At 40.4% G+C, this 27,081-nt stretch overlaps 1 protein-coding gene across 8 annotated transcripts in view; it reads right to left on the bottom strand.

Annotated features, from left to right (window-relative positions):
- utrn (utrophin) overlaps positions 1 to 27,081 on the bottom strand; it is a 190,884-nt gene that overhangs the window by 64,195 nt on the left and 99,608 nt on the right. For 7 of the 8 annotated variants that reach the window (XM_031322136.2, XM_031322135.2, XM_031322140.2 and 4 more), the window contains 4 exons: positions 13,446 to 13,618; positions 11,753 to 11,909; positions 2,576 to 2,705; positions 360 to 628 (listed from right to left, as the gene is read on the bottom strand). In XM_031322136.2, the coding sequence (XP_031177996.1) occupies positions 360 to 628; positions 2,576 to 2,705; positions 11,753 to 11,909; positions 13,446 to 13,618 (729 nt within the window). Of the gene's footprint in view, positions 1 to 359; positions 629 to 2,575; positions 2,706 to 11,752; positions 11,910 to 13,445; positions 13,619 to 16,876; positions 18,236 to 27,081 lie in introns of those variants that run through there. The other variant, XM_031322144.2, reaches the window with a different exon arrangement.

Below are 27,081 nucleotides of genomic sequence, written 5' to 3'. Positions count from 1 at the left end.
CCAAGTAAATCTTGAAATCAAATGGTTTTGTTCCAAAAAGAAAAATGGAGAGGTGGAAATTGTGTAAAAAAAAACTCATCCCACTCGCATTATTGCACGCACATATCTTATGGATGTGTAGTTTCAGCTGATACTTTTACTGAATCAAATCACAATTGGCAGCACCGACTATACTGTTAAATCAGTTGGTCTTATCCCACAAGTTAAAGAAAAGATTAGATTTATTCAAGTTGATTCAGTGCTGCATGCTGTAATGATGTACAGAAGGGTGGGGGTGTCAAACTTCTGACCTAATGTCTTGATGTGTATGGTGTGTTGGCAATAATGCACACAACAGCAGTGCTGTTTCTCTGACTCACCATGGTCTTGTCGATGTGGTCCTGCAGAGAGTCGATCAGCAGATCCCCCACAGGCTGCCAGGTAGCTTTGGTCTCCTCTGCCCGGGTCAGCCGCAGGTCCAGCTGGTCCATGGAGCTCTGCAGCTCCTGGAGTCGCTCCAGGGCTTGCTCCACTTGACTATGCCAGCCACCCATATGTCCTTTTAGACGCTCCCACCGCTCCCTCACCTCGCCGGTCTGCTTGCGGATGGCCCGGGCCAACCCTCGGGCCTTCTCCTCTGGGGTGAGGTCTGGAGGAAGAAAAGTACGAGAGAGAAGGAAGTTATTTTGTTGTTTCATGGCTCTTATATATACTTAGTTTCCATAATACTACATGGTATCGCCAGGGATATTTTCTACAACCCTTAACAAAACCTATTCAAATCCTTGAATCCAACTGGCTCTTTTTACTTTAGAAACCTGAACTTCTTCAATATTATGATATTCATTTTTCTATTTATGTACTTTCATATACAAGTTACAATTCAAAGAAGAGAGAGAAACTTTCTCCAGATAATTTCATGTCAGATTCTCGGACTCAACTCAAAAGTCACTTTCATTTCCCCGAATTTTTCACCATTCAATTTCCATAAGATAGAGTTCCTAACATATGGAGGAGCTCTGTCATTTTTTTATAATAACATCTTAAGGTACAGAATAAGCCTTGCTTGGGCAATTCCCCTCTTCCTGCACATTAGTTTCCATTATTCATGTCGTTTTTTGTCTGATATTAGCTGAGTTTACGCAAATAAGTAAAACTCAAGATGAGGAGGGAGAAGAGGAGGGCAGAAGGTATTTAAAAAAGAGAAACAGGATCTTAATAACAGTGAGGGTGGAAGTGAAGGCAGTCAAGGCATGATGAAAGTGACCAAAAGAAAAGAAAAAAAGGGTGAGAGACATATTGCAGGATGCAGACGAGAGGAAAGAATAGAGTGGGCAGAAGAAAAGAGTGCTCCCAAAATACCCATTTCAACTACAAAAAAGATGAGCAGCTTTTATGAGTTTGAAGGTCTCATCTCTAGGGTAGTGATACGGATTACCATCTTGACCTGTTGCACCTCTCTTTTCCCTCTTTCCCTCCCTCACATGCATACACACACAACGCAGACATCTGTGAGATGTACTGCAGATGGCACCTCATGAAGACACACACACACACACACACACACACACACACACACACACACACACACACACACAATGTGATGGTGTCTGTCTTTTGGGATGAAGAATGTGGCGTACAAACAAAACAATAAAAGTCAATTTAGTGGAATAGACAATCCTTAATTACTAAGAGAGACAATGTAAGACGACTGAAGTTGTTAAGACTTTGCTACATAGTCACTATAAGAAATCCCATCTCCATTGATTAAACAAGTGCAGCCCCTTATCTTAGATCAGCTTTTTATCTGTTTATACAATGAGACGAGGCTTGATATCCGTATCAAAGATCACAGGCAAAAAGCCTGTCAGAATGCGCTCTGAAGTCTTGCCACACCCCTACACAGACCTTTGGGTCGGTTTAATTATTTACACAGTAGGGTTTTAGTTTGAAGTGAAATGTGCTGACTTAACTCAGACTTCCCTGCAGCATCCGATAGATACAGAGAGGGAATGCTGAATGAGTCAGTGCATATTTCATTCTCGGGTGCTCTGTTAGATATTGGTATTACCATCAGCTCAGTGGTAATACCAATATTACCACTGAGTGGTGTTTCTATAGATCACTTAACCTCAAAACTGGGCCAAATAAGTCCTTACATTTGGTTTTAAGACAACCAGACAGGCTTGCTGTGAATGTCTAAGTGCTTTTTGGTACAGAATGTGCTGAATCAGACACCATGTGGATCTGGTTCTCCCAGCTGGTTAAAAAGGAGTCTACAAGGACATTCGGGTGACTTATGGGTGTAAGACACAGGACATGTATTCATAAAGTATGTACAGTAGCACTTTTTTCACCCACTGAGTGTGAAATGTATCCACTACTATAGTGCCTTGAAAAATTCACACAGTGGAACGAAAAAAGGAGTGTCCATGGTATGCTCACTACTTCCTGGTAACAATCCCACAATACAATTAGTTGCATTTTATAGATGTGTAAATTACAACTGTGCAACACTACACCTGTCAGTAATGACACAGTGTCTATTATATAGGGGAGTATGTTTTAACAGTTTTTATGGAGAGTGTAAACGTGCCTGTCTTTGGCTGGAGGTTCTTGCGTGGCTCTCCAGGACCCTCGATGGGCTGGTCAGCGAGAAACATTCGTGCTTGATCCAAAGTAGTGATCACCAAGTGCTCTCGTTCCTTCAGTTCTGACCGTAGTACCTGCAGGAGAAATGCAAAGCAATGGGTTAAAGGGGCTTTGACTTGTATGTAAAGGTTAGTGTTACCAAAAACGAATGACTTTGTTCCTTTGTTAAGATTATAATGGAAAAGACAGTGCGAGTTATCCAGTTAAGTTTTTGCAATGCAGAGTTTATTTTCAACAGTAGATTTGAGAAAGGGATAATTAATGCATTTTCTCTGCAGGTATGTGCTTATTTGACTCTTGTCTTTTTATATTGTCAGCGCTAATGAACTTCGAAGGAACCTGCTGTATTCTGAATGAGGTGGGGTATCGAATTGGCTGGTCCCCTCACAGAAATATCTATTAATTAACCAGTTCTGCTTAAGTCTGCTTTGACTTTTGTTATATTATGAAAGAGGCACTTATGATTAATTCACACTCAGACGTACAAACAAAGAACAAGAGCAGATGTTTACGTTCAACTTATGGACGAGATTAACAACACTCTCAACGGCTAATTAGGTGATTGCTGCAAAACAAAACACTTTCCCATTCTTCCCTGCAGGAGAGGGAAAGCAAGAGATAGAGAGCAGCTATGTTAGGAGTGTCAGCAGGAGAGAGAGTTCTGAAAACAGAGAAGCGATTGAAGGCGAGAGTACGGGGTCAAACCGGGCATTTCCTTGGGGTCGGAAATTAAATTAGCTGAGTGATCGGCAGAATAAAGTGAGTTGCTGGGAGCTATAACCCTGCAGGAATTATCTTTACAGAGAAGGCAATTAGCAATGCCGCATATCCTGCTCATCTTCTTAAAAAGCAGCTCACACTGAAATAGACACATGCATACAGCCATCCACACACACTCCAGGTCCAACAGTACAGAAAAACCGACTCGAAAAGGTACGAAAAGACACTTTTCTTAACCTCATGTCAACTAATCATCCTTGCCACAGCTCAAAGCAGGTTATAACACTAAATAGAGGGAGTAAGCATTGCGTGTAACAGTATAATTATTCTTGTTTTAATATAAGTGTGACCCCTGAGGACTTCATTGCCTATCGGAGTGTGTGATTGCTTTGTGAGGAGGCAATGTAGTTTAAGATGCTACGAGGCAAGTTGATTAGATGGGACGACTCACTTTGATATAGTCTCACACTTTCAGACTTATCAAACAGACGAGTGCAGCCATGCAACACTGACTGAGCAGCAGATGATAACATGCTGGGTTCAGTGGGATCGTAAATACAGTACCATCTGGAGAGATAACAAGAGAAGTGGAAAATATGAGGGTGGGATGTAACAGTCTGCTCACAGGCCTTGAGATGTACTTCCTCCTTTTTGTTCTAGTTAAAAAAAAAAGCTTATTTCAGGGAGTAAGTTTCTGTAAAAGTTAAATTTTTGGACCACTGCAATGACAATTTCACACAGCCTCCTGCCGACAAATGTACCCTCGTGCTGAAATGGAGAATCCTGCTGAAAACAAATTAAATTACACCTAATAAATGGTTTGCTCCGTTCCAATGATTTCCTAGCAGCTCACATGGAGGAAACATAATAGGCAGGTAGCTCAGAGAGGGGACTCTGAGAGATAGAAAGTAAATGAGAGGTGATTGAGGAGGAGGAGAAGAGGTGTGTATGTGGAGCAGAGATAAGAAAAGAAGGGTTGGGAGCTAAGCTGCGAGGACAACTAACAGTAGAAACAAACTTTTTCCTCCAGTTTTTTTTCCCACACTCACAGGATTGTTGGTGGCTTAAATTGGGGTTTGAAAGGGATTTAATTGAGTGTGAAGAGGTTGTTTACTCACAAATATTCTTCACATATTGAGTTTAGCAAGAACAGTAAAATATTCTGATATCAACGTCACAATAAATTCTTCCCTGCAAATCACAGATAGCGGCTTGGTGTGAGCACAAACAACATCCTGGTGGAAACATCTCCGAGACGCCTGATTACAACCAGATGTAATAGAAAATCAAACTGCTGCTGCTGGCAAAATATGTACCTACTTTGGCTCTGTTTTGTATGTAGTACAAAGACAATACAGATTATGTAGCGTGCAGAGCAAATTTTTTTTCAGAATGTTTGCTTTAGGCCTGGGTGATTATTCAATATCATCAGCTGCAACTAAAAAATATTTTCAAATTCAATTGGAGTGCTGATTTGTTTTTTTTTGGATACAATTAATCGTTTTGTGCCACAGAAAAAAAAAAACATCTTTAAATTGTTTGTTTTGGTAGACCAACAGTCCAAAACCCAAAAATATTCAAGTTACATTGATGTAAAACAGAGAAAAGCAGCAAAGCCTCATATTTGAGAAGCTGGAACCAGAGTTTGTAAATGCTTTGAATGATTAATTGATTATCTATTATTTTCTGTCAATCAACTGATCAATTAATCAACTGTTTCAGCACTAATATTATTGTTTATCAACCTTCAGTAGAATCATACTGCGATGGTTTGATCTTATTGTTTTATTGTTCTACAAAAGTTGTCCAAAATAAGTTATTCCCAACATGGAGCTTGATGTGAGATTACTTTGTCAACTGCAGAGTCCAAGATCAAGAATGAACTCAATCCTAAGTAATATTATCATAATCATATTAATAACTGTATCACCCAGCCCTAGTTTGCTTAATACTGTATTATTTGTACTATTACAATAAATGTTGAAAATGTATGACAGTACAATTCTCCCATACATACTTAACTGGCTCCAAAGTGACACAGACAAAGACACAGAAGGTTGTAACAGTGGCAACCCAAATAGTGCCAAGTAATCCCCTCTGTTAAAAACACCAAAGACCTTGCCCCAATACTTAAACGAGTCTTTTTTAGTGAAACTTCATGCTTGTACTTACATTATCAGTGTCACACAAGGACACACTTTTCAGAGGGAGCATGAGAGGCAAATATCAAACACATGTAGAGGTTTCAGGTTAAGAAAAAAGTTTCCCAGGTGGCTTATGAGTGATAGGACATGGCTGTCTATGTGAAAGATAAAAGGTGGGAAGTCTTTAATATGCTTTCCTTCTTTTTTAATAGTACAGAATATGGTCTGGGCCACTGTGATTTGTGAAGACCAGAGGAGACAGGACTCCCACAATACTTACGGCAGCTCTCAAATGAGTGACTGTGACCTTGGTTGTTGGGTGTGCATTTGTGTATCTTGATGGTTGTGTCTGTGTGGGGGTGTTTGTGTCTAGGTCTTGGCTTGTGTGTGGCTGTAGTAACACAGAAAACTCTTATCCCTGTGTGCCCTGTGCTGTGGCGGAGATAAGATAACATCACAACACAGCTACTTTCAGAGCTCTGCCAAACATGCTTCTTTCCTGCTCTCAAAACCCTGCTATCTCAGGCTCTCTGCAATACTGCCACACCCCTCATCTTCTCCCAGGAGGAAAATAAGCCTCCCGAACGAACCACTACAATATACTAGCTGTCAACATCAGAATAGCATCTGACTTGGACTCAAGGAGCCTTCAAAATAAGGGTTCACTAACATTCAAAGAAATTACAAATTGTCAAATTTATTTTTAGATATTTTTTGTGGATGAAAATGTTTGATTTTGCAACGGCATACACAGCTAATAAAAGAGCCTCAGAGTCTGAACATGTCATTGCTCCTTAGCCCTTAACATCTACTGTTATCTTGGAATAGCTCAAGGCTACACATAGGTGTTTATTGCTTGAAATCATACTCTGAAAAGCTCTACTAAGCTACTGCTTCCATTTTTAACCATATTTAAATAAGTAAAATACCCACAAACCCACATGTATCAGACTGCTTTGCGGTTAATAAAATAGTAAGGCACAGTTAAATAATAATGCAAACATTGATTTTTTCTTTCAAATATGTATTTGATATGTCTATTTTACAATGTTGAGTTACTGCCACTGCAATGATTTACATGGATTTTAGTCCATTACGTTTTCTGTTCCGTTTCTCTTCTCCTGGGGAAAAAAAGAATATTTTCAAATAGGCTGTCATTCCGAATGCAAATATTGCAAGCCAATGGAAACAATGTGCAAACATAACACTGACATATTATAAGCTTTTAAGTTGATATGGCAAACTTGTTAGCAAACAGCTGCTTATCTACACATCTAGCAAACGCGGAGCAATTGAGAGTCATGTTTCTGTCCACCTGAATGTATGTCCAATGGTTTTTTTTGGTCTACAAGAACTCCTGAGGGAAAATATCTCTTTAGCTGCTCCTAAATGCTCCACTATGTAGTCTGTCTGCCGCTTGGTACTGGACAGGCACAGCCTAGAGTTGGTTGTGAGAAATATATTGCTAAAACTTCTGCATACTGTGGCTGAAAACAACGCTGATGAGAACAGTGAGAGACTGAAACAAAACAGGTGCAGGCTGTAAAACCAAAACAATGCGCTGAAAGACACTAAAATGCTCCATAGAGCTGAAGGGAACTTTAGAGTCGGGTGATATTTAAAGTATCTGTGGGTTCATCACTGCGAGTGACAGACACCTTTCCATAAATATTGATTATAGCAGCTTTAATGTTTTATACTATTGAGATGTAGTGACATATTCCACTATAGTGGACTAAAGCTATAACATTTAATAAGCCATGCCCTTGACTCAACTAAAACAAAACTGTATTCAGCCAGCAGGGCTACAGACTGTCAGGACACAAGTCTGCCAACAAATGCAAAGGAAGCAGACAAAAACAATTACAAGTGTGGCGAGGCAATTGTGAGTTTAAATAAAACGTTCCGTCTTTCCTAAGAGATAAGGTAAAGTCCAGCACAGCACTTTAATCCATTTCATTCTCCTTTACGACCTGTCCATTCAGCTGCAAATGGTGCTAATCAATCATGCAGGCACAATGATTAAGATGGGTTCTGTAGTGGATTATTAGACCCTCTTCACGTTAGACAGGTTAATTGGGCCCTGCATAAGCATATTGAGAATGCTAAGGAAACCAAGTGAAATAAATTTAAATAGAATTTCACTTTGCCCGTTGGTCTTCATATTTATTCATTTTGAAACAATTGGAGAAGCGTTTGAAAAGACTGCACTGTCCAGGCAATGTGGACAAAAAGCCAACTGTTACTGAAAGATAAGAGTTGTTAAAAATGCCCACAAGCACTTGGTCTCTTGTTCCCAATTCTTGAAGCTGCTAATTTAATGAAGTAGATTGATGAGTTTAATCAGCTGAATGCTGACGGAGGCCTTGTATTGGATAATTGAATGTGTGATTAATAAATGCTATTATAGCCATTATAGCAGGAAAAAACACATACACAGATCAATACATAGAGGAGGGTTAGGGTTAGTGTGATCCCCCCCCCTCCTGCGAGTTTCCAAATGAAAAGAACTGCTTTCAGGGAGAATCTAATGCAACAATTGTGTTCAAAACTGAATATCCTGAAAACAGGTAAAAGTGCACCACATTTCTACGTCTAATAACATTCTTTCTTCCATACAGTATAAACCTTTTTTCATTCTCTTTCTTCCTCTTTTCCCTTGCTCTCAATGTGTCTCTGTTTGCCGCTCTCTGTCTATCACTTTCTTCGACTGTTCAGACCACTGCTCTCTCATATTTCTCTTCCCTCTGATTCTTTAATAACAGCAATATCCGTTGCTCTCTGTTGGGCTAAGTGGCTTAGCCTTCCTCTTTTATCTCTCCAAGTCCCCCGGAACAGAAAGAGGGAAAAAAGACAATTTTAACCTTCTAAGCCCTCCCTACCTCATAGATACCAATTTCCATAAAGCTATACATATTTGCCCCATCACACTGACTGAGTGACGAAAGTGTGTGTATGTATGCGTGAGCACAGGGGAATTGCATGTGTGCACGTGTTTGTTGGTGTAAGCAAGTAATAGAGCATGACGTGTTCAAAGCTGCAGCTCTTTGTGCTGCTCAGCCCCCACATCCCTGTCTGGGTCGGCAAGACCTCAAGGCCAATATATTAAGAATACAGAGAAGAAGGGAGAGGAGGGAAAAATATACCATAGTCAAAATGAAAAGTGAGCCGTCAACTCCCCTGTTCCATTATTTTCTTTTCCAGCATTCTCAAAGCTGAAGACCTGGAGATGAACAAAGGAATGGTGAGAGGATAGAGTGCAAGAAAAAAAGACTGTAAAGAAAGGAGATGTAAAGGCGAGGGAGTCCAACAGCAGCACAGACGCCACAGAGGAGAAAACGAGACAGAAGAGCTGAAAGAGGGTAATGAGAAAAGGAAGGTGAAAGTAGAGATTGTATTCTCCTGCGGTTATTGTGTACTCTCTGTCCCATTCCTTAGCTAATGGACCTTGTCTGATCTGCTGGGTTGAAGCCTGTCTCTGTTCTCTGTCAGGTTCTGAGAACAAGACACAGTGCGCGCCTCAACATCATCTCAGACTGGACAAATTTTGATTAACCTGGACAGTTGCTTGTCGTCTCATGCCGCAAAACACAGACATAACTGAAACTCAGATATTGAGTCCTTGCTTCCAGCTCTTAACGGGCAGAATATATCTCTTTTTTCTCATAATCTTATAAAAATCTTGTAATAAAACATTTTTTATTTTTTTTATTTATACATCTCTTTTGTTCACAGATGACATATATAATGAGGGCCAAATCCTCACCAAATTGTAGTTCCTTGCTCCCTGGATAAAGTATATTGACATGGTCTGGCAATGCCCTGGCAGCAATATTTAAATAGGATAATATAAGCTTATAACCATGATCTTGTTCTGCTTTTGAATGATGATTCTTCATTAAATCATTAAAAGACTATACTTAGCAGGCATTACAGTGGCCAAGAAAGAAGAAAGAAGAAGACAAAGATTGTAAAAGTGCAAAAAGCCCCATTCTGTCTCTAAAGTAGATCAGTTATCTGCCGTTCTCAATATTTTGTCTTTAAAGTCAGAGGCTGCGAGAAAGCTCCAGGCTAATTTTTCTGTTAATGAAGGATGAGGTTTAGAATTCCTAAAGTTTATAGCTTTTATTAAATGTGTAATTATTCTGTTTCCATTTATCTTCCCATGTCAAAACTTATTTTCCTTTTACATTTTATTTCTTTACTCCTTTTTCTTCTCCCTCAATGTATTAGTATTGAGGTGTGTTTGATTCACCTCCCTATAATTGAGGACATATCATATTTCAGCTTTTTTGGAAACTGATTCATACTATGATTACATAAACAATTTAGTAATGCTTGTGCTAAGAATTGTTTGTGAAACTGTAATAAAACATTGCACATCCTTAAAGTAGATGCACATGCACACGATATAAACATGCTTTTGTTAGGTGTAGTAAGCATCATACACACCTTAACGCAAATGTGTGATGGATGTGTGCGTGTCCCAGAGGGTGACTGTTGATCTGGCTCAATGTGTCTGTGATCCTGCGCTCAAGCACAACAGCACACGTGTTTACTCTCAAGGCGTTTTGGGGAACAAAATAATAGTGTGTCGAACGGAGTGCGGAGAAATGCATTACAATGTCAAGAGCGACAACAACAGTGGTGGCGGCCAGCGGACTGCGAGTAAACAGTAGCCACAGGGTGGGTCATCTATCTAAAAGCAATTGCATGCCAATGCACTATCACAATAACCAGTAGTTACAATAAATATTACAGTGGGGAACACAGATGACAAATAGCAGCGATGACAAAGGTGTAAATGGGTTGGCACAATGAAGGTATTGATTGCTTGTTAGAATAAACGACACAGTGTAGTAAAAGGGTGATAAATAACAACATTTCTAGGAATGAAATAGAAGGAACAACACTGATTGTGTAGTAGTGATTTTGATTTTGATATTGGTCTTTAACTATGAGCTGATACATTTTTTTTTGTGTGCATGTTGACTGCTGAGTGACCATAACAACACTGCTTATTATTACCCATGGAGACATAACAACATCATGGTGTTGTTATGCTTGACTGCTGCAATCTGTAGTTTAGCTACACATACTGTAGCCACAGTGCTGACCAGCCTGATGCTTAATAATGTCAGAGTGATTACTGCTACCGCTTTACGATAACAGTATCTTCCTGTGGTTTCAGACTTGACTGTTCAGCAGATGTGTAGACTCTGAATACAGTAACTGAATGGATGTGAACACTTGCACCAGCACTATAATATACTGTACAGCTGCCTGGGTTATCAACTTCGGTCAGGTTTTTTTTCTATTATAAGGCACTTTCTCTCTTAAGCAATCTCAGACAGGCTAATCCAGTGATGTTTTGCTTGGTGTAGTCTGGGACCAGATTGATTCTAAATTATTATAGACTAACTACTATGTACTGTTTATAATGGCATAAAAATAATTTTACAGAAGACACTTTGGCTTGTCACAGTAGGAGAACAAATAATGTGTAAATAATAAATGAATGACAGCTTAATTCTATGTAACTGCTTCAATTCCAGGGTCCTGGTAATGTGCGTGCTGGCTCACACTGTCATGGCTTACTGGGACACTTGATTAGAACGGAGCCATTGTTAGAATAATTAATCATGCCTGTGCTTCTTCTGTGGTGGTGGTCATTCAATTCAATTCAATTCAATTTTATTTATAGTGTCAAATCATAACTGAAGTTATCTCAGGACACTTTACAGAAAGAGTAGGTCTAGACCACACTCTTTACAAAGACCCAACAATTCCCCCCAAGAGCAAGCATTTGGTGCAACATGTCATGTTATCAACATGATGCTTATTTAGATTCTCAGTCAGTTGCCTTCGACTTAAAGGCCCTGCTAACCCACTTAGGTGTTTTGTTTAATTCTTGCTAATTAGAACTCTGCTCAGGTTAAAGATGGGTAGGAATTATGTGAGATCACAAACTCCATTTACAATAAGAATGGTAAACTTCTCCCCCCTAGCAGGAGCAGAAAATGAATAGGATGTCACAGTCTGTACACACCCAAAGAGTCTTTAAGAAAGGTCTAATGGCACATTAAAGTAGGGCCTTTAATACTTTTAAACACGATTAATACTACTAGAAACGTTTGCTCTTCTGCGAAAAACTCAAAAAAGTAACTCTTTGGAAACCAGAAGAAAACAATGAGGGACAAGGTATGATCAATCTTGTACAGAGTAGCAGGAGCATTGCCTGTGGCGACAAAACGTACCGTGCAGTGGTTTTGCTGTTGCAGCAGGGTGGGGACATCTCCTCCAATGGGCATCTGCTTGGCCAGCTCCTCATCCTTCATGCAGATCCACCTCCACAGCTCCTCTAGGAGGCCCAGCAGACGCGACCAGCGCTCAGCACTCGCCTCCAGATGGGCTCTGCCAACATACACCATTCGCTGAAACTATTATTATACTGTATGTATTTTCAGACTCCCTATTGAAGCATATCCAGTCTTGTACAGAACAGTCTATTTAAGAGGAACTGAAGTAAAGCCACATATATTTACAAATTTTAGGAAAACAGATTATATAAAAGGCTTATAGCTTATAAAAACATAAAAGGTGAAATCAACGAAAAAGCTTTTATTACTACAAAAACCTCTGTAAAAACGTAATCGCTGACCACTCAAGAGAGGTCGCTGCCTTTCTGGAGTACAGTAGATGTTATTCATAAAATGGAACACAGTTGGCTGATATTGTGTGGGTGGTAGCATGCATTCAATATGTGTTGATTAGCACTTTTATTTTTCTCCTCTCCTCTAATGTATTTGAACGCTGTGTACAGAGACCTCCTATTGCCGCTCGTCGAGTTAGCCATAATTACACATGTACTGCAATTAAGGCATAATAGGCTGTATACAATCAACACACACGATGCCCCACCTCCCACGCAGACTGATCTCTCACTGTCTATTATTCTCCTGCTTGTTTTCCTGTGGAAGAAGTCCAGCCTATTATGTCTGCACTGCTTGACCTTGACCCACAAACTCTTTCCAGCACAGAATCTTTTCCTGCAACTTTTTTTATTCCCTCCGGTTTCTCTTCAGCCTCTGCAACCTTTCCCCCTGCCCCTGAAGCTTTGTTGTGCTCCTCTGCTGCTTCTCTTAATCCTCCCTCCTCATCTTTGTCTTGAACATCTCCATCTGGCCCTGTCAACTTCACTTCCACCTTTACTTTCTTCACCCACTGCATCGCCAATCTTATTTATTGATGCCTGATGAGGCATTGGCTCTTCTCCTCAGAACTGTATGTGCCACTGTGTTAGAGCTGTGTTTCATCCCTGTGCTCCATGGTGGACACGTGGAACACAGGAGCTACTGTAAAACAACAGTCTATTTTAATATTTCACATGCTGTATGTCACGTGTGGTTTTCCATGAATCCAAGACATGTGAGTCATGTTCCATCATGAACAGGACTATGTTTTCTTTTCATGAGCTGAGAGTAGTGAATGCCCCAGTCAACAGTAAGGGGGATATATTATGAGTTAAATGCAAAGTAAAGTGTATTGGTGAGTTAGCAGGGTACAGTGGCCATTACTAAGTCTTACTATTGATTTGTGCTTAATGTACTTTTGCAGAGTAGAGAAAAATCGGAAATATTTCTGGCTTCTTAGAGATTGAGTGCTTGGTGTTTCATATGGGATTCAGTGTTTGCAAACTCAAGCTCATGAGCTGTCTTTTCTGTTATTCTGTTTTCTAATTTAATACATGGGAATTACGCTTAGAAACTAATTTCTGCAATGTGCAATTCACTGCATAATTCAAACAGTGAACTGAGAGGTAAAATGTTTGTCTTTACAGATTTGGAGCAGCAAAAAGAGCAGAACACCTGCAATTTGAGCTGCATGACAACAAACACTAGCGCAAACAAGCATTTTTTATTTCTAAGTATTAGATGATGCTTTACTGACCGGATGTTGGCTGATTTGGCCTTCAGGTCACTCCAGCGTTGGTTCATGTCATCCAGTCTGTGTTGGAGGAACACAGCTTCATCTGAGCTGCCCAGAGCCTTGACCATCTTCGACTTGTTCCCGTCCACACTCTTGTAGATGTCATTGTGGGCATCGATCTCAGCCTGGATGTCCTACAAATACACACACAAAGAAGAATTGTCACAGGTGAACACTTTTTCAGGGAAGTGTCTGAGCAAATTTACAGTCAAGGGCAGCAGTAAAGCAAATTCATAACAACATCACATCACGTGTTCTAGGCTGTCACAGCTGATTATTTATGAAATGAAAATAATGTTGGATTTTGTCTCAAGGACTAGTCTTGAGGGAGCCCACAGTGTACTACACGCAACATTTCCAGAGGGCAGAGAAGTTTAAATTGTTATGACATGTCCTTGAGGTACTTTTTGACTCTTTGACTAATAAGATTTTAACTTCCACCCTTTAACTGATTCCGAAGTCCCACACCAACCAGAAGCAAGTCCCAAGGTAATATCTGCCTTCATACTAATGCTGCATTAGGTTGTACCAGGGCAACACCAAAGCAAGCTTTGCTAATTTTATGCTGGGATACAGTATGCAATACTAGTGTATTGCAGTGCTATTCCAAAATACTGTGATTATGATGGTGCGGCTGCAGGAGCCCACTACATTCAATACTGTGACAAAGTAATATTTTTCCATGTGTGTGTATGTGTGTGTCCTTAACAAGGCAGCTCTATTACACAACCACATCTCAAAGGGTTATGTGTGAGCATTAGTGTGTGAGGGTGGAACCACAAGGGGATATGACGCAAGCAGAGGATCCTGTCAAATATTTTATTTTTAGATGTGTAAAATGTGAGCTCTCTCTCTCTCTCTCTCTCTCTCTCTGGACTCCCCTGTTCAACCCATAACTGCAGATGAAGAAAATACTCCAATACCATATGGATTAAGTGTAACACTGCCTGCAGCACAGAGACAGATTTGCAAATGGGACAAAATGAGTGTAGCTAAGAGAAGTGTCATGAGACCTATAACCTACGGTATAGTAACAAGAAATATATTTTGGTCATTGTGTGTAAAATGACCTATCTATGGTGCCTGCAGTCATTGCCTGTGTATCCTCCTCATTATTGCATTACAGATTGGAAATCTGGAAATCTTTTCATTTTACAATTAGTGTAAAACTGCCTTATCTAGGAAAATGAAATGAATGTTGCTGCACTGTTCTTTTAGTTTCTGCAATATAATAAAAAAAATTACAATTACGAAAACAGATTATCAACCGTTAGTGTTCTCAGCTTTCACAAATCGGTAGATTAAGTTAAGGACGTTTGTTTAATGGATACAGTGTGTACCCAATGTGCCTGAAAAAAATGGCTGTTCATCACCAGCCAAATCACACACATGTGACAAATAGCTACATACTAATGTCGATCATATACACTAAAGGAAAAATACTATGAAGAAAAACATTACATACATACACACACACCTAAAACCACACCAGCACAGGATTAAGAATATAGTACAACACGTGGGAGACACACTGTGGATGTATGTTAGGTGACCACACCTCTGTGAACTGTGTGTTTTGGTGGACAAATACAGTCCAGCTACAGTAAAACCAGACTACACACAAAACAACTATCAATTACCACAGTCATCCGTGGAACAGTGCTGCAATTTTCTGAATGCCAATGGCCATTTCACAAAGGTGAAGCAAATCACTCCTCTGTGATCTGCAAGGATAATCACCCGCTGGCTTTTTGACACAAATCAAATGCCTTTTAAAGGTCATAGTAGAGAGAAAGTGAGAGAGAGAGAGAGAGAGAGAGAGAGAGAGAGAGAGGCTGACAGACAGGCAGAAGAAGAAAGAGATAGAAGAGAGATAGAAGAGAGATAGAGAGAGAAAGACAGACATACAGAAAAAGAAAGACAGATGAACAGACAAAGAGTGAAAGACAGAGTCATTCTGTCACTAAGCCATCTGGCCATGTTTCAAGTCATTATCCAAGTGCTTCCCTTTTCTTAAGCACTTCTACTAGTAGCAATACTGGCTATACACACACACACACACACACACACACACTCAATGGTGTTTTAAACCTCCAACGTCTTCCAGGCAGCTAACCCTAAACATAACCATTGCCGTGCTGCCTGCAAGGTGATGTTGGGGGCTTAAAATACCAAAAGCCTACACCCACACACAACTGTGTGGGCATACAGAGACACATATTCATTTACAAAGCTCCCTTTTAATTTCCTTTTACCTACTGAAAGACTACTTTGAGCCACTGGTTAATGTTTGTCAATATGTATCCTGGGGCGCTTAACTGTGCTGATGGATCACTTTCTGTCTCTTGCTCTTTAACACTCACATACACAAACACTACAAAACAACTACAAAAAAACATTTGTGTGCCACAGGTCACAGTATCAGCAACAAAGCTATTTTCTGCCACTGTTCCATGTTTTAATTTATGGGTATTGTTGAGAGAAATGAATTCACTATGGGGTTTTCAGTCCTGGCAAAGGATCTCAAATGTAGCTCTTTAACTTCCAGACACCTACATGCACACAACACTCACACACAAGCAAGCAAACCTTTAGCTTTAGGCTAATTGTGAAGATACAGAAGACAGTGGAAACATCTCTGCATTTATGAAAGCAAATCAGCTACTGACTCAACCTGCATGCGTGTCTGTCTGTCTGTCTGTCTGTCTGTCTGTCTGTGTGTGTGTGTGTGTGTGTGTGTGTGTGTGTGTGTGTGTGTGTGTGTCAGGCAGCAGAAAGATCAATGGGTTTTGAATCTCATGCACACTGTAATGAGTGATAAAGATTTGTTGGCTGTGGGCTGGTTAGAGCGCAGATAGGATGTGACAAACTCTCCAATGGTAACTTAAGTTACAACTGCTACTTAGAGCTTCATGAAGGATAAAGCATTAAACACACAGTTAAGCTGTGGCTAAAGTAAAATACACACAAATACACTGTCCTTTTCATGATAATTGTGTCCAAAATACAATGGCCCTTACTTATGCGAAGCCATTTTTGTTTTTAGCCTTTAATAACACAATTACTGTAAAGGTTTACATTGACAAATTGGGCCTAATTCTGGGTCTCGTTCTATACTAATTCTCTCTCTGCATGGTAGCGCTCTCTAATAACTATTAAAACTGGCCAGAACCGATTCCTTTTAATGAGTCCAATAATGACTACTCAGACCTCATAAAGCTCACCACATTAGGTTGACAACTACAAACACAAGGGGAGATAGAGAATGAACGGTGACTGTGCTTGTATTCATAGTGTTTCAAAGACTGCATTGAAAAGCCTTATCAACCTCATTCCAATCACAGCAGGCAAGCTCTCATCAAAAATGTATCCTAAAATCAGTAGATATATACCTGTTCAAGCTTTCTGAGCAGCTCCTGCAAGCTGAAGTTCAAGCCAATCATGTTGGAGTGTGTGCACAGACTCCTCCTGCTCCCTCCAGTGCCTACATGTTCTCTACTGTAATACAGGTGGAAGGTCAGCAAGGAGTCAGCACAGGTACTGTAGGTAAGTCCTCCAGTGGTTACGGTCAAAACAGATACCTTCAAGTTCAGGGCTCGGATCAATACTAAATCCAAAGTACGAACAAACTTGAATCCAACCACAGAGAAATCCGGCTTTTGTATAAACTTTAAATGCAAGAGGGTCAAATTGGGGGCACAGTCCCAAAACAGGCAATATACACACTTCACACACTCCTCGGCAGCATTTGTGCATGCATGGCGGGGTGTGTGCTCGCCCACTCCCGCCACATGTTCGTAGCATCCTCTTGGGAAAGGCAGCCAAGCTGAGAAAGGGGGGTGACAGCTACCCTGCAGTCATGCTTCAGAGCTGGGACTAGGATTAATGGGACGATTGGTGTCACAGGAGGTTTGACAAGGTAGAGGTAGAGAGGATGGAGGCTGACAGCTGAGTTCCTCTGGCCAGTTATGTGGCACTAAAACTCTGACAGAAATCCAACAAATCTTGGGTGGAGGTCTGCAAAGTGTAGATAACGGTTTGTGTCTTGAGGGACGGGCCGGCTGATGTAAACCTCTGAATGGCTGAGGACAGGTCTGGCTCTCTCCTTTAACTTTGATATGCTATCCTTCCTTCACTTCCCCTCTGGGCATGAAGGAAGCTGTTTACACGATGTCCGGCAGTCCAACCCAGGGCAGGGCAGGAGCATTTGCTCTCAATTACTTTGATAAAAAGCACTCTATTCCTTCCAGTCACACAACTCTACACACTTCAAGAGGAGATCCAGCAGCACAAAGATGCACATCGTTGCCTTGTCGTTCCCCTGAGAAAACAGGCTCAAAGAGACAGAGTCACCTCAGTGTCTGCCTTACTACCCCCACCCTGGGGTCTCCAGCCCCGGTCTGGTCTCGCTCTATCACACCCTCCTAATCACTGCCATGACTGGGTCACTTAGTCAAAGAATGCCTTCTTCTCTTTCTGGAGCCACGTGTTCGCAGGGAGCTGCCTCAAGACTCAGCGTTGCGATCCTGGGTAGGGAGGTTGACTCGCTGGCCTCTTTGAGTCGAACGTCTGTCGATTATCTTCTCTTTGCGTCGTGAGAAGGAGGAGATATTGATGCATTTGTCATTCTGTTCGTTCTCCCCCCCCTCCCCCCCCGGGCCGAGAAAACTTCTTAAAAAGTTACGTTTCTTCTTTGGCTTTTTTGTGCCGTTCGGGGGTCACACAAACACCCAGGCTGGTGTCCACATCCCTCTCTCCTCTTCCTCTGTTGCTCTCGTTCTCTCTGGCCACTCACCCCACTCTTTCACACAGCTGTTTATTATTTTGATCAGTATCCTCCCTTTCCCCTCCTCTCTCTACCTCGCTCTCTCTCCCCTAAACTAACTCGACACACTACACACCCACTTCCTGAGGCCTGTATGGGCAGAGAGCATGGCAGAGAGAGGAGAGAGGAGAAAAGAGAACTTCATATGAAATTTTGTAGTAAAATAAGGATTAGTTTTCAAAAGAAAGAATGGCTATAAGATGGAACTGATGAATGTGAGAAAGTGGGCACAGTGTAAGATGACAGAAACAGAGGAATAAAAAGAAAAACTGTGTCGGGACGGTTAAAAATTAAGAAAGTGAACAGTAGAATTTTCTACCTGTCTAGCTTAGGGGTGACGAAACCATGGCTGTTTTTTTAAAAGAATTAAAAGAAAGCAATGGGAGTTTAGAATTATGGAGTGGCTGGGTGTCAGGACAGGGCAGATACACTATTCAATGTGCAAAACTTCTCTTTGACAGCTCTTTTTTTTTTTTTTTTCAAAGAGCTGTTCAACTCTGAGAACTACTGAAGCCTGTTACAGTTCAGGTCCCATAATTTGAATACCATCACCCTGCAGAAGACTGCAAAGGTAGAACAAAGGCCAAATGCTTTAAATGAGTCTATAAATAACATGTTTGGAGAGGCTTGGGTCGCGGCAGAGGTCTACGTTAAAGAGATGCAAGAATTACATTAAAATGCATTCCATACATTAAGCCTGTATGTGGAAGTGTTTGTGTGACTGTGTGAGAGTGTGTGTGTTGGCATTTTGAACAGCAGGGAAGACATGTGGTGTGCATCAAAGACACACAGACAGATGGCTGTCAAGTGAGGAAAAAAAAAGATACAATACAACGTTGCATATTCATAAGAGAAAGACTTTGAAGTGCACTTAGCTCATTAAAAACATTGCATATTCGAGGCCCTTAAACAGCGTTTTTGGATGTATGCCGACAAATATATACTATTTGAGGGTTCTACAGCGAAGGATTTGATATTAAATGGTGGAAATTGACACATTTGACAAGCATAACAGATTCAACAATGATTGGAGGATGAGATTAAAGAGGGAAAAAAAGAGATCAAACAACCTTTTTGTGAAACATGTTAGGGTACATGTATTTGATATTTAAACTTTGTGCAAGCAACTCATTCACAAAAACAGGCATTTATTAAGATGTAAACACACATATAGAGCTCAAGGCAGGAGCAAGGGGGGTAAATGTTGGGCTACTAAACTAAGCGGTTAGTACCATTACAGGGCTAAGAATGTAATGCTTCCAGTCCCTCAGGCAAAAAGAGGAGAGGAGAGAAAAGTTGACTGATTGAGAAAAGAGAGGCAGTGATGACAAGAACCACGGAGTAAAGGCTGTTACAGACCAACCAGACGGCCGACCGTTGGCAGAAAAGGCAGTTGGACTGAGTCTCCCAGAGTTGGTCAAAAAAGTGCCTCAGAACACACCAAAGCGCGAGACGTAATACGTCTCCATACTAGCAGGTGGCGCTTATCTGTATTGTCGCCCAAAAAATGAAAACCGGCAGCTGATTGGACGAACGCGTCACGTGGGTCTGGTTGCTGCTTCCGGATTTCTGATTTTTCAACCGGCCATTAATGGCGACTAATTCAGAATACGATCTCATGTTGTACTAAAATAGTTCACCGAAACGTGTTTATGAAAACATTTTAAGCGAGAAATAGGCCATGTAGTTGCTGAATCTGTCTTCATTTCAGATCGACAAAGGTCAGTTTAAAAGATTTTCGTCAGATTTTGAGAGGCTCTAGTCATGGTCATCCCGCTTGCCATTTCTGGGTGAGTCCCGACTGCCCTGTCTCCGACTGAGCACGTCAGGTCGGCTAAAATGAAGGCCGACAGCTCCTCCAACGGACGACGGCACGGAACACACCGAACAGACTCGAGTCACTGACCTCGCCAGACTGTCCAACGGCTGATTATCGGCCCTGTGTGTAGCTGCCTTAACACGTATACAAAGAGGAGGACAGGAAATAAACATGAAAAATAAATGATAAAAGTGTATGATGGAGAGTCAAAAGAGACAGACAGAAAATGGAAAGACGTCAGAGAGAAAGTAAAGAAGAAAATAAAAATAAAAAGAGAAGAGAGACTCCAGAATGAGATTTTTTGGGGTACATCTGCCTATAATTCCTATAAAGGATTGAGAGGAAAGAAAAGGTTGAGGTATTTAATTAGAAATTGAAAGATTTACACGGTGTAAAATCAGAATTACCCAGAGTGAAGGGACATTTTTTTTCAAAGATGAGTGTAAGATTATGTACAGGTCAACTGTCAAACCTGTTCTCTCTGTCCTCTCCATCACGGCTTTAGATGCTCTACTTTTCTGTCTGCAGTGGCCTTTGAATCTGACAGACAGGTGCTTTTTACTTCAACCTTTAAAGCTGCACAAATCAATATTCATACAATGACAACAGATCAAATGGCTATGTGTACTGTGAAAGGTGTCACTCAGCGACAAAGCCACAGAGAATTATGGAGTGTTTCAGGATCTTTTAGCTCATTATTTAGGTTTTATCGCCCACCACTTTCTTGTTTTCACTCTCACTGCTCTTATCAACCTCATTCCAATCACAGCAGGCAGCAGTTTTCAGTTAAAAAATAAGTTCTTGATAAACGTGCTGCACGCTACCTGCCTAGCACCAAACAGCAAGTTAGCGACTAGCTGGTGAACATAATGGAGCATTTAGCGATTAACAAGCCAGATATTTGGTTGGTTGGTGGGGAGAAAAACAGAGCTAAAAGGACAGTAAATATTGGACAGAAAAATGACTCCAGATGTAAACAGGCAACTGTTTGCACACAACAACTTACTATAATAAGGTGTAATAATATATATAATATGTCAATGTTGTGCTTACAGCTTGACTTCCTGCTTTTAAGTGGCTGAAAATTATTTATTGCTGTTTTAAGTAGAGACATATTTGTGTAATATAAAATGCAACTACGTTGTGCAGCTTAAAATAACTTCAGTGTACCAGGATTAAAATAAGTAGTTCATAAAGCTGCAAAAGCTGTTAAATCGTCATTTTCTACTTTCTTACTCATCCTGGCCAATTGCATATAAAGATAAGCATTTTATTCTTCCACTAAGAGAAGTCAAAGCAGAAGAGACGCTACTCAAAGAGAACAATTTGGACAAAAGAAACAACTAAAAGACGAGCAAGAATACTGAATCTAAAATGTATTTGATCAAATCCTCAAACAAATGCAGCTCACCTTGTCTCACTATAAACCACTCTGGCTTAAACAAAAAATAAAGAGAAGAGGAAAATGTGAAAGAGTCAAAGAGTAGCTGCTGAAAGAAAGGAGGCAGAGGCAAAACAGTTTTGCTGTCCCAGATGATATCAGGAGGGAGCATAGGCTATACCGTCCAAATAAAGTTGGGCAACCATATCGCTGGATCACAAACACAAATGTGGCCATATTAACACAGATACACAAGAGCAAACCTATCTACCATGGTATAGCTCAGAGGCTATTCCCCAGTCGGATCACTTAAGATTCATTCAATCCCATCTAATCCAGACTTCCTTACTCTGCAATGTACAGAGTCAAAAATCAATGTAGCATTCCACTATAATTCTCACAAATAGGCCACATCCAATGAAGTCACATCCTGTGCCCCAGGTTATCGCTGACACTCCTCTTCCTGTTAGAAGGGAAGCACCCTTCTGTGAAGATTATGGCCCTGATTGTGTATACTGTAATAGGATAATGTAGCTTCAGCCGTTACGTCCTGCAGGCGCTTTGCTTTTGTCAACACAAGGTTAGTGCAGCTCCCAGTTGAAATTAGGGCTGCTTGATTATGGAAAAAATTATAATCACGATTATTTTTGGTCAATATTGAAATCACGATTATTTAACATGATTGCTTCTTGTCTTTTGGAAAGATGTTGCAATTAGTGAACTTAAAAAAACAGTGAAACAGTTAAAACACTTTGAACTGTGACATTTCCCTTTATACTTTTCCTGTTTTTTTTTTCATTCAGAGCACAAGACAAAATAAGAGTTAACTTGCAAAACGTAATGTGCAAAATAATCTTTTTTCTCAACTACTCTGTTTTTGTGATCATTAGGAGCGGAAATTGTAATCGTGATTTCAATTTTGATTAATTGCACAGCCCTAGTTTAAATGGCAGGTAGGAGGATGAATGGAGGAAAATTTGGTAGATGAAACAGCATTGACAAAATGGTTCTGTTCAGTAGCATGTTTGCGTCATCTGCATTTGTGACATATCCTGTGTCTACCAGGAAAAGAATCATCTGACATAGGTCTACCTATTCTGGACCACATGTACACATACCTTATATATAGAGTATATGTATATGCCAGCTGACAAGACTAAAGTATTTCAAGCAACTTATTCTCTTCATGTTGCAGTCTCAGATCTCAGTGCTCACAGAGATCCAGGAAGACGTACCTATATCTATATATAGAGTAAAGTGTAATGGAAATGAGCACATTGTGAACAGCAGAGGCAAAGCAATAAAGCATGTCCCTGAGTCTGCAAATTGTTAATGTGCCCATTAGAAAGACACTGTATGCCACTCAATTGACAGCTGACCTCCATGTGGTGTGACAAAGCTGCCCTTAGAGAAAGACAACTGTAGTAAATGGTCATGCATATCATTAATAACTTATTCCAGGGATCCAATAATGAACCCTGAGTCACATCCTTGTAATCGTAAGCAAGAAAAATTACATCCTGAATTCATATGTAAGCTCCTGAACAGGGAAATTGAAATTGATTAGAAGCGCTGTGTGCTGTTGTCCGATAATCAGCTATTGATTCTGGTGGGCCTTTTGTGTTTTTTTGTGTGTCTACAAGACTCTTGGGAGATGACCTTAAGATTACGGTAAAAAGAGAGTCTCTTAGAAGCTAAGACATGAACACAGAGGCTTTGGGGTTGTGTGTGTATAAGACAGTGTCAGCGGTCGGCACTAACAAATACATTGCATTTCCTGTGACTGCGTAACAATAAAAGCCACGCTGTGTTTCACTGTGTTAAATTAATATAGCTCTCGGTTAAATGAATAGTAAACATTAAGGCAGATAAAATTACAACCAGTCACGCTGGATCAAATACATGAAGTCAGGAAACAATTAAAACTATTATATAGAGAGGTAACTGCAATGTAAATACATTGAATGCTTATTGCTGAAAAAACGCCAGCCATTAACGGATGAAACAAAGTTTGATTTCATAAGAATCTTAAGGATTAAAACTTTAACAGTTCAACACTGAACCTGAGGTCTCGAATATGTCAGGAAATAAGAAATCCCAGGATAACAGACCTTTTTAAGCAATGGATTTCCAGTCATTTATTTTGAGGAAAATCAACTTGCTGAATTGACTGGATTTTAAAACCAGAAGCTTGCTGAGGGCCATTATCATCCTGCTCTTCACGAGTGTTCAAAGACTTCTGCCCCTCCCTCTTTCCTTTTATCGCTGCTTTCCTCCTGCAGGGCATCTCTTTCACTTTCTCTCCACTCCTCACGACTATTTCAAGTGCTCTGCCTCATGGGACCTGAAGATCTTGACCGTGGTGGGTGGTCTGTCAGCACGTAGCCGCAGTACACCACAGAAGAGAAAAGAAAAAACAAATCTCTGTGACGTGATTGCTTCTAAGGCTGCTGTCGTCTCCACAACGGGCAGAGATAGGAGTACAATTGTCCCATGAGCCCGCCACCTGCTGCGTTTGGTGGGGACGAACGGGCCCTCGAAAGGTTAGGTGACTGCACCAATTAGACGGTTGCGCTAACAAAGTGCTGTTTCCCGCTGTAGAAGACCACGGTGTGAAAAATAAAAACACAGAGGAGTTATGGAGCTGATGTCAAAATAATGGACTCTCATAAGTGAGACCTCCCAGTTGGAGGGAAAAGATGAAGAAAATGATAGAAAAGCATTAACAATATGTGGTGCAATAAACTCTCTGAATATATCTGAAAATCTAACCCAAACACACAGATGGAAAAGAAAGAAAATGAAGACAATGACTGTCATCATACTATTGCAGAAGGCCTGGCCTGGAGCAGCAGACAAGATGAGAGAAATGAATGGAGATGATGATGAATTAGTATATGCTTAAGTGAATGAAGGGGAAAAAAAGTAATGAAGAAAAAGTTAGAAAGACAGCAATAATATCAGTAAAAGAACAGATAGTGTCATACCCTCAGGAAAGCAACAGTAAAGACAAATGTGCAGAAGGTGAAGCATTTAGTTAAAAAGGCAAGCCGGTATTATGAGGTTATTTTTCTATTATCATTTATTTATTTTCTATTCTATTTTAATTGTTTGTTTTGAGATCAGAAAAAAACAGATAGATGAATAACACGTAGCGTGGGAACGGGTTTATTCAAATCTTCCTCTGCCCCCACCTCCACCCAAAAAAACATTCCACTGAAGTTTCTGATAACAGCCCCAAAATCCACCTGGTAATCATATACTTTCCTGTAAGCTCACGTATTCATCAACATCACCACTACCACCCACACATCCTCTTTAATATACTCCCTATATCAACTCAATATGGTTTCTAAAGAAAAGAAAGAACGTTTGCTGATACATTTGCATGATAAATATTAATTCTGCCCTGTTTTCCCCCTTTTCAAAACCTTATCTTTGCCTTCAAGCAGACAACTGAAAAAAAAGCAAAAAAACATTCCTAGATACAAATATGATGACCTAAGAAAACCTTGGATACTGTGAGCTCGTAAAAACTGACCCCCTCTTCACATATTGTTAACCATTGCCTATTGAAGTTGGAGACATGCTGTTTAGATCTGGTGTTTTTATTGAGTTCACATGGTCCAAGTCGGAATGCAGAAATGAAATAACTGCTCTATCGATCATATAGATTTTGAGATGACGTCTGGATACGAATTAGAGCTTCATTACAGTTAAAAATCTATATATAATACGGTTCCTGTTAACTGAACATTGTTTGGATCGATGACCACAACGAACATTCCACTCCATGCTGTGTCAGTCTCTATTTAATGAAGAATACCATGTCACTACAATCAACCACTCAAACAGCATGCAGAGAAACAGCACTGATTTTATGACAGATGAATTACATTTCCATGAACCAAAAATCACACAGAATTCCTGCCCGGCCCCTCTGGGAGGAACCAGGTTCAAGGTTCAGGGGAACGATAAGAAACGCCAACCGCAACGCTGTTACAGTACAACACAGCTGTGACGTTTCTAGAGACCAGAAGCTCTATTCAAAGATTTATAAAACTCAGAAAATAGGTCTATGTAACTGTTACTACTATTAGAGAACATTTTCAAAAATGCTTTAACAAAGAACGTTTGGGGAGCCCTGGTGGGCTAAGGGTTTAAGCAGGGACGGACTGGGGCTAAAAAACAGCCCTGGTCTTTCTCCCAAATAGTAACATCTCAAAACCAATGATGATAATTAGGGTTGTGTTTATTAATGAAGCCTCAGCCTTCAAATAAAAACATTGCATTGAAAATAAAATACAAATAATGAAATGTCACTGGCTACAGAAACCCCAAATTACACAAACTTATAATTATAAAACAGTACAGAGTATTACTGACAACACTTTCAGAGATAAAGTAGGCTACTTGCTGTACATGAAGAAAAAAAAAACTGCACTCTGATGGAAGGCAGACAGAAAGTGCAAGCTAGGATTTTTTGGTTAAACTTTTGGTTAGATTTGGTGAATTATTTAGCCTCCTTCCCTGTTTGTTAGCACGTTTAGAGTGGTAGCAATGCATGCCTGATGTTTTCCCATTTAATTCAATACCATAGTCTTCATCCTAGCAGCAAAAGTGAGCTCACTACATCACTACACATTTAATGTCTCAAATTAACAGAAATTATTAAACATGTTAAGTTTGACAGCACTAAATGGCACAATCATTTTCATAATCATGATGCACACACCCATGTTGATAGCTGACTATGCAATTCGCTAAGATAGGGATAAAGGCAGCCTATTATAATGTGTCCTGCTCCTGGCACTTACCAGTACCTCTTGCTGATGTGAAATTACCTCTGCTGTCTGTCCCTCATCATGACCAGGCTGTGGATGCTCAGGCTCAGCTTCCATTTGGTCCTCTACACTCTGGCTAAGTGATGCAGTGCTGCTTTGGTCGTCAAGGACTACAACATTACAACATTACATCAGACTTGGCCCTCTTTTCTTTGAATTTTTCCCATCCACCTTTCTCCTTACGTTTTCTACTAGCGTCTGGTGATAGCCAGACTAGTAGGCCTACTCTTCTTCCTCAGTTTTTTTTTTTTTTACACGTAGCATATAAGTAATCGTATTAGCGTCCCCTGCTGTTGGCTGTTAATATCGCTTTATTAGATTTTTTTTGTGCCAACGGCCGTCGGTTGGTTGGACGGCCGTTCTGGGCTTTTCCCGAACGCACAGATTGTCAGTTCGTCCCTGGGTTTAAGGCACTGACCATGAACTGCAGCATCCCCAGTTTGAGTCTGGCTGGGGGGCTTTTGTCGTTCCCCCTCTTGAGCTGAGTCTTAAAAAGGCAACAAAAAGATTCCCCAAAAATAGCTTTTAAAAAACTACTTTTAAAAAGACACACAGAGGACAAAGAGGAGGAATTCAACAAGACAAGTTCAGTGAGGAGACTTGATTGCGCAAACAATTCAAAACAAACTCCTCTGGCCTGACAGAGGTGAGGACTGGAGACTGCAGAAACTGAAAAGATGTCTATAAGAAAACAGCTAACACATCCCTGTTGGGCTCAGAGTCAATGT

This window comes from Sander lucioperca, chromosome 19 (genome assembly GCF_008315115.2).
Source record: "Sander lucioperca isolate FBNREF2018 chromosome 19, SLUC_FBN_1.2, whole genome shotgun sequence".
Classification (NCBI taxonomy): Eukaryota; Metazoa; Chordata; class Actinopteri; order Perciformes; family Percidae; genus Sander; species Sander lucioperca.
This window is presented reverse-complemented; position numbering and strand designations above follow the sequence as displayed.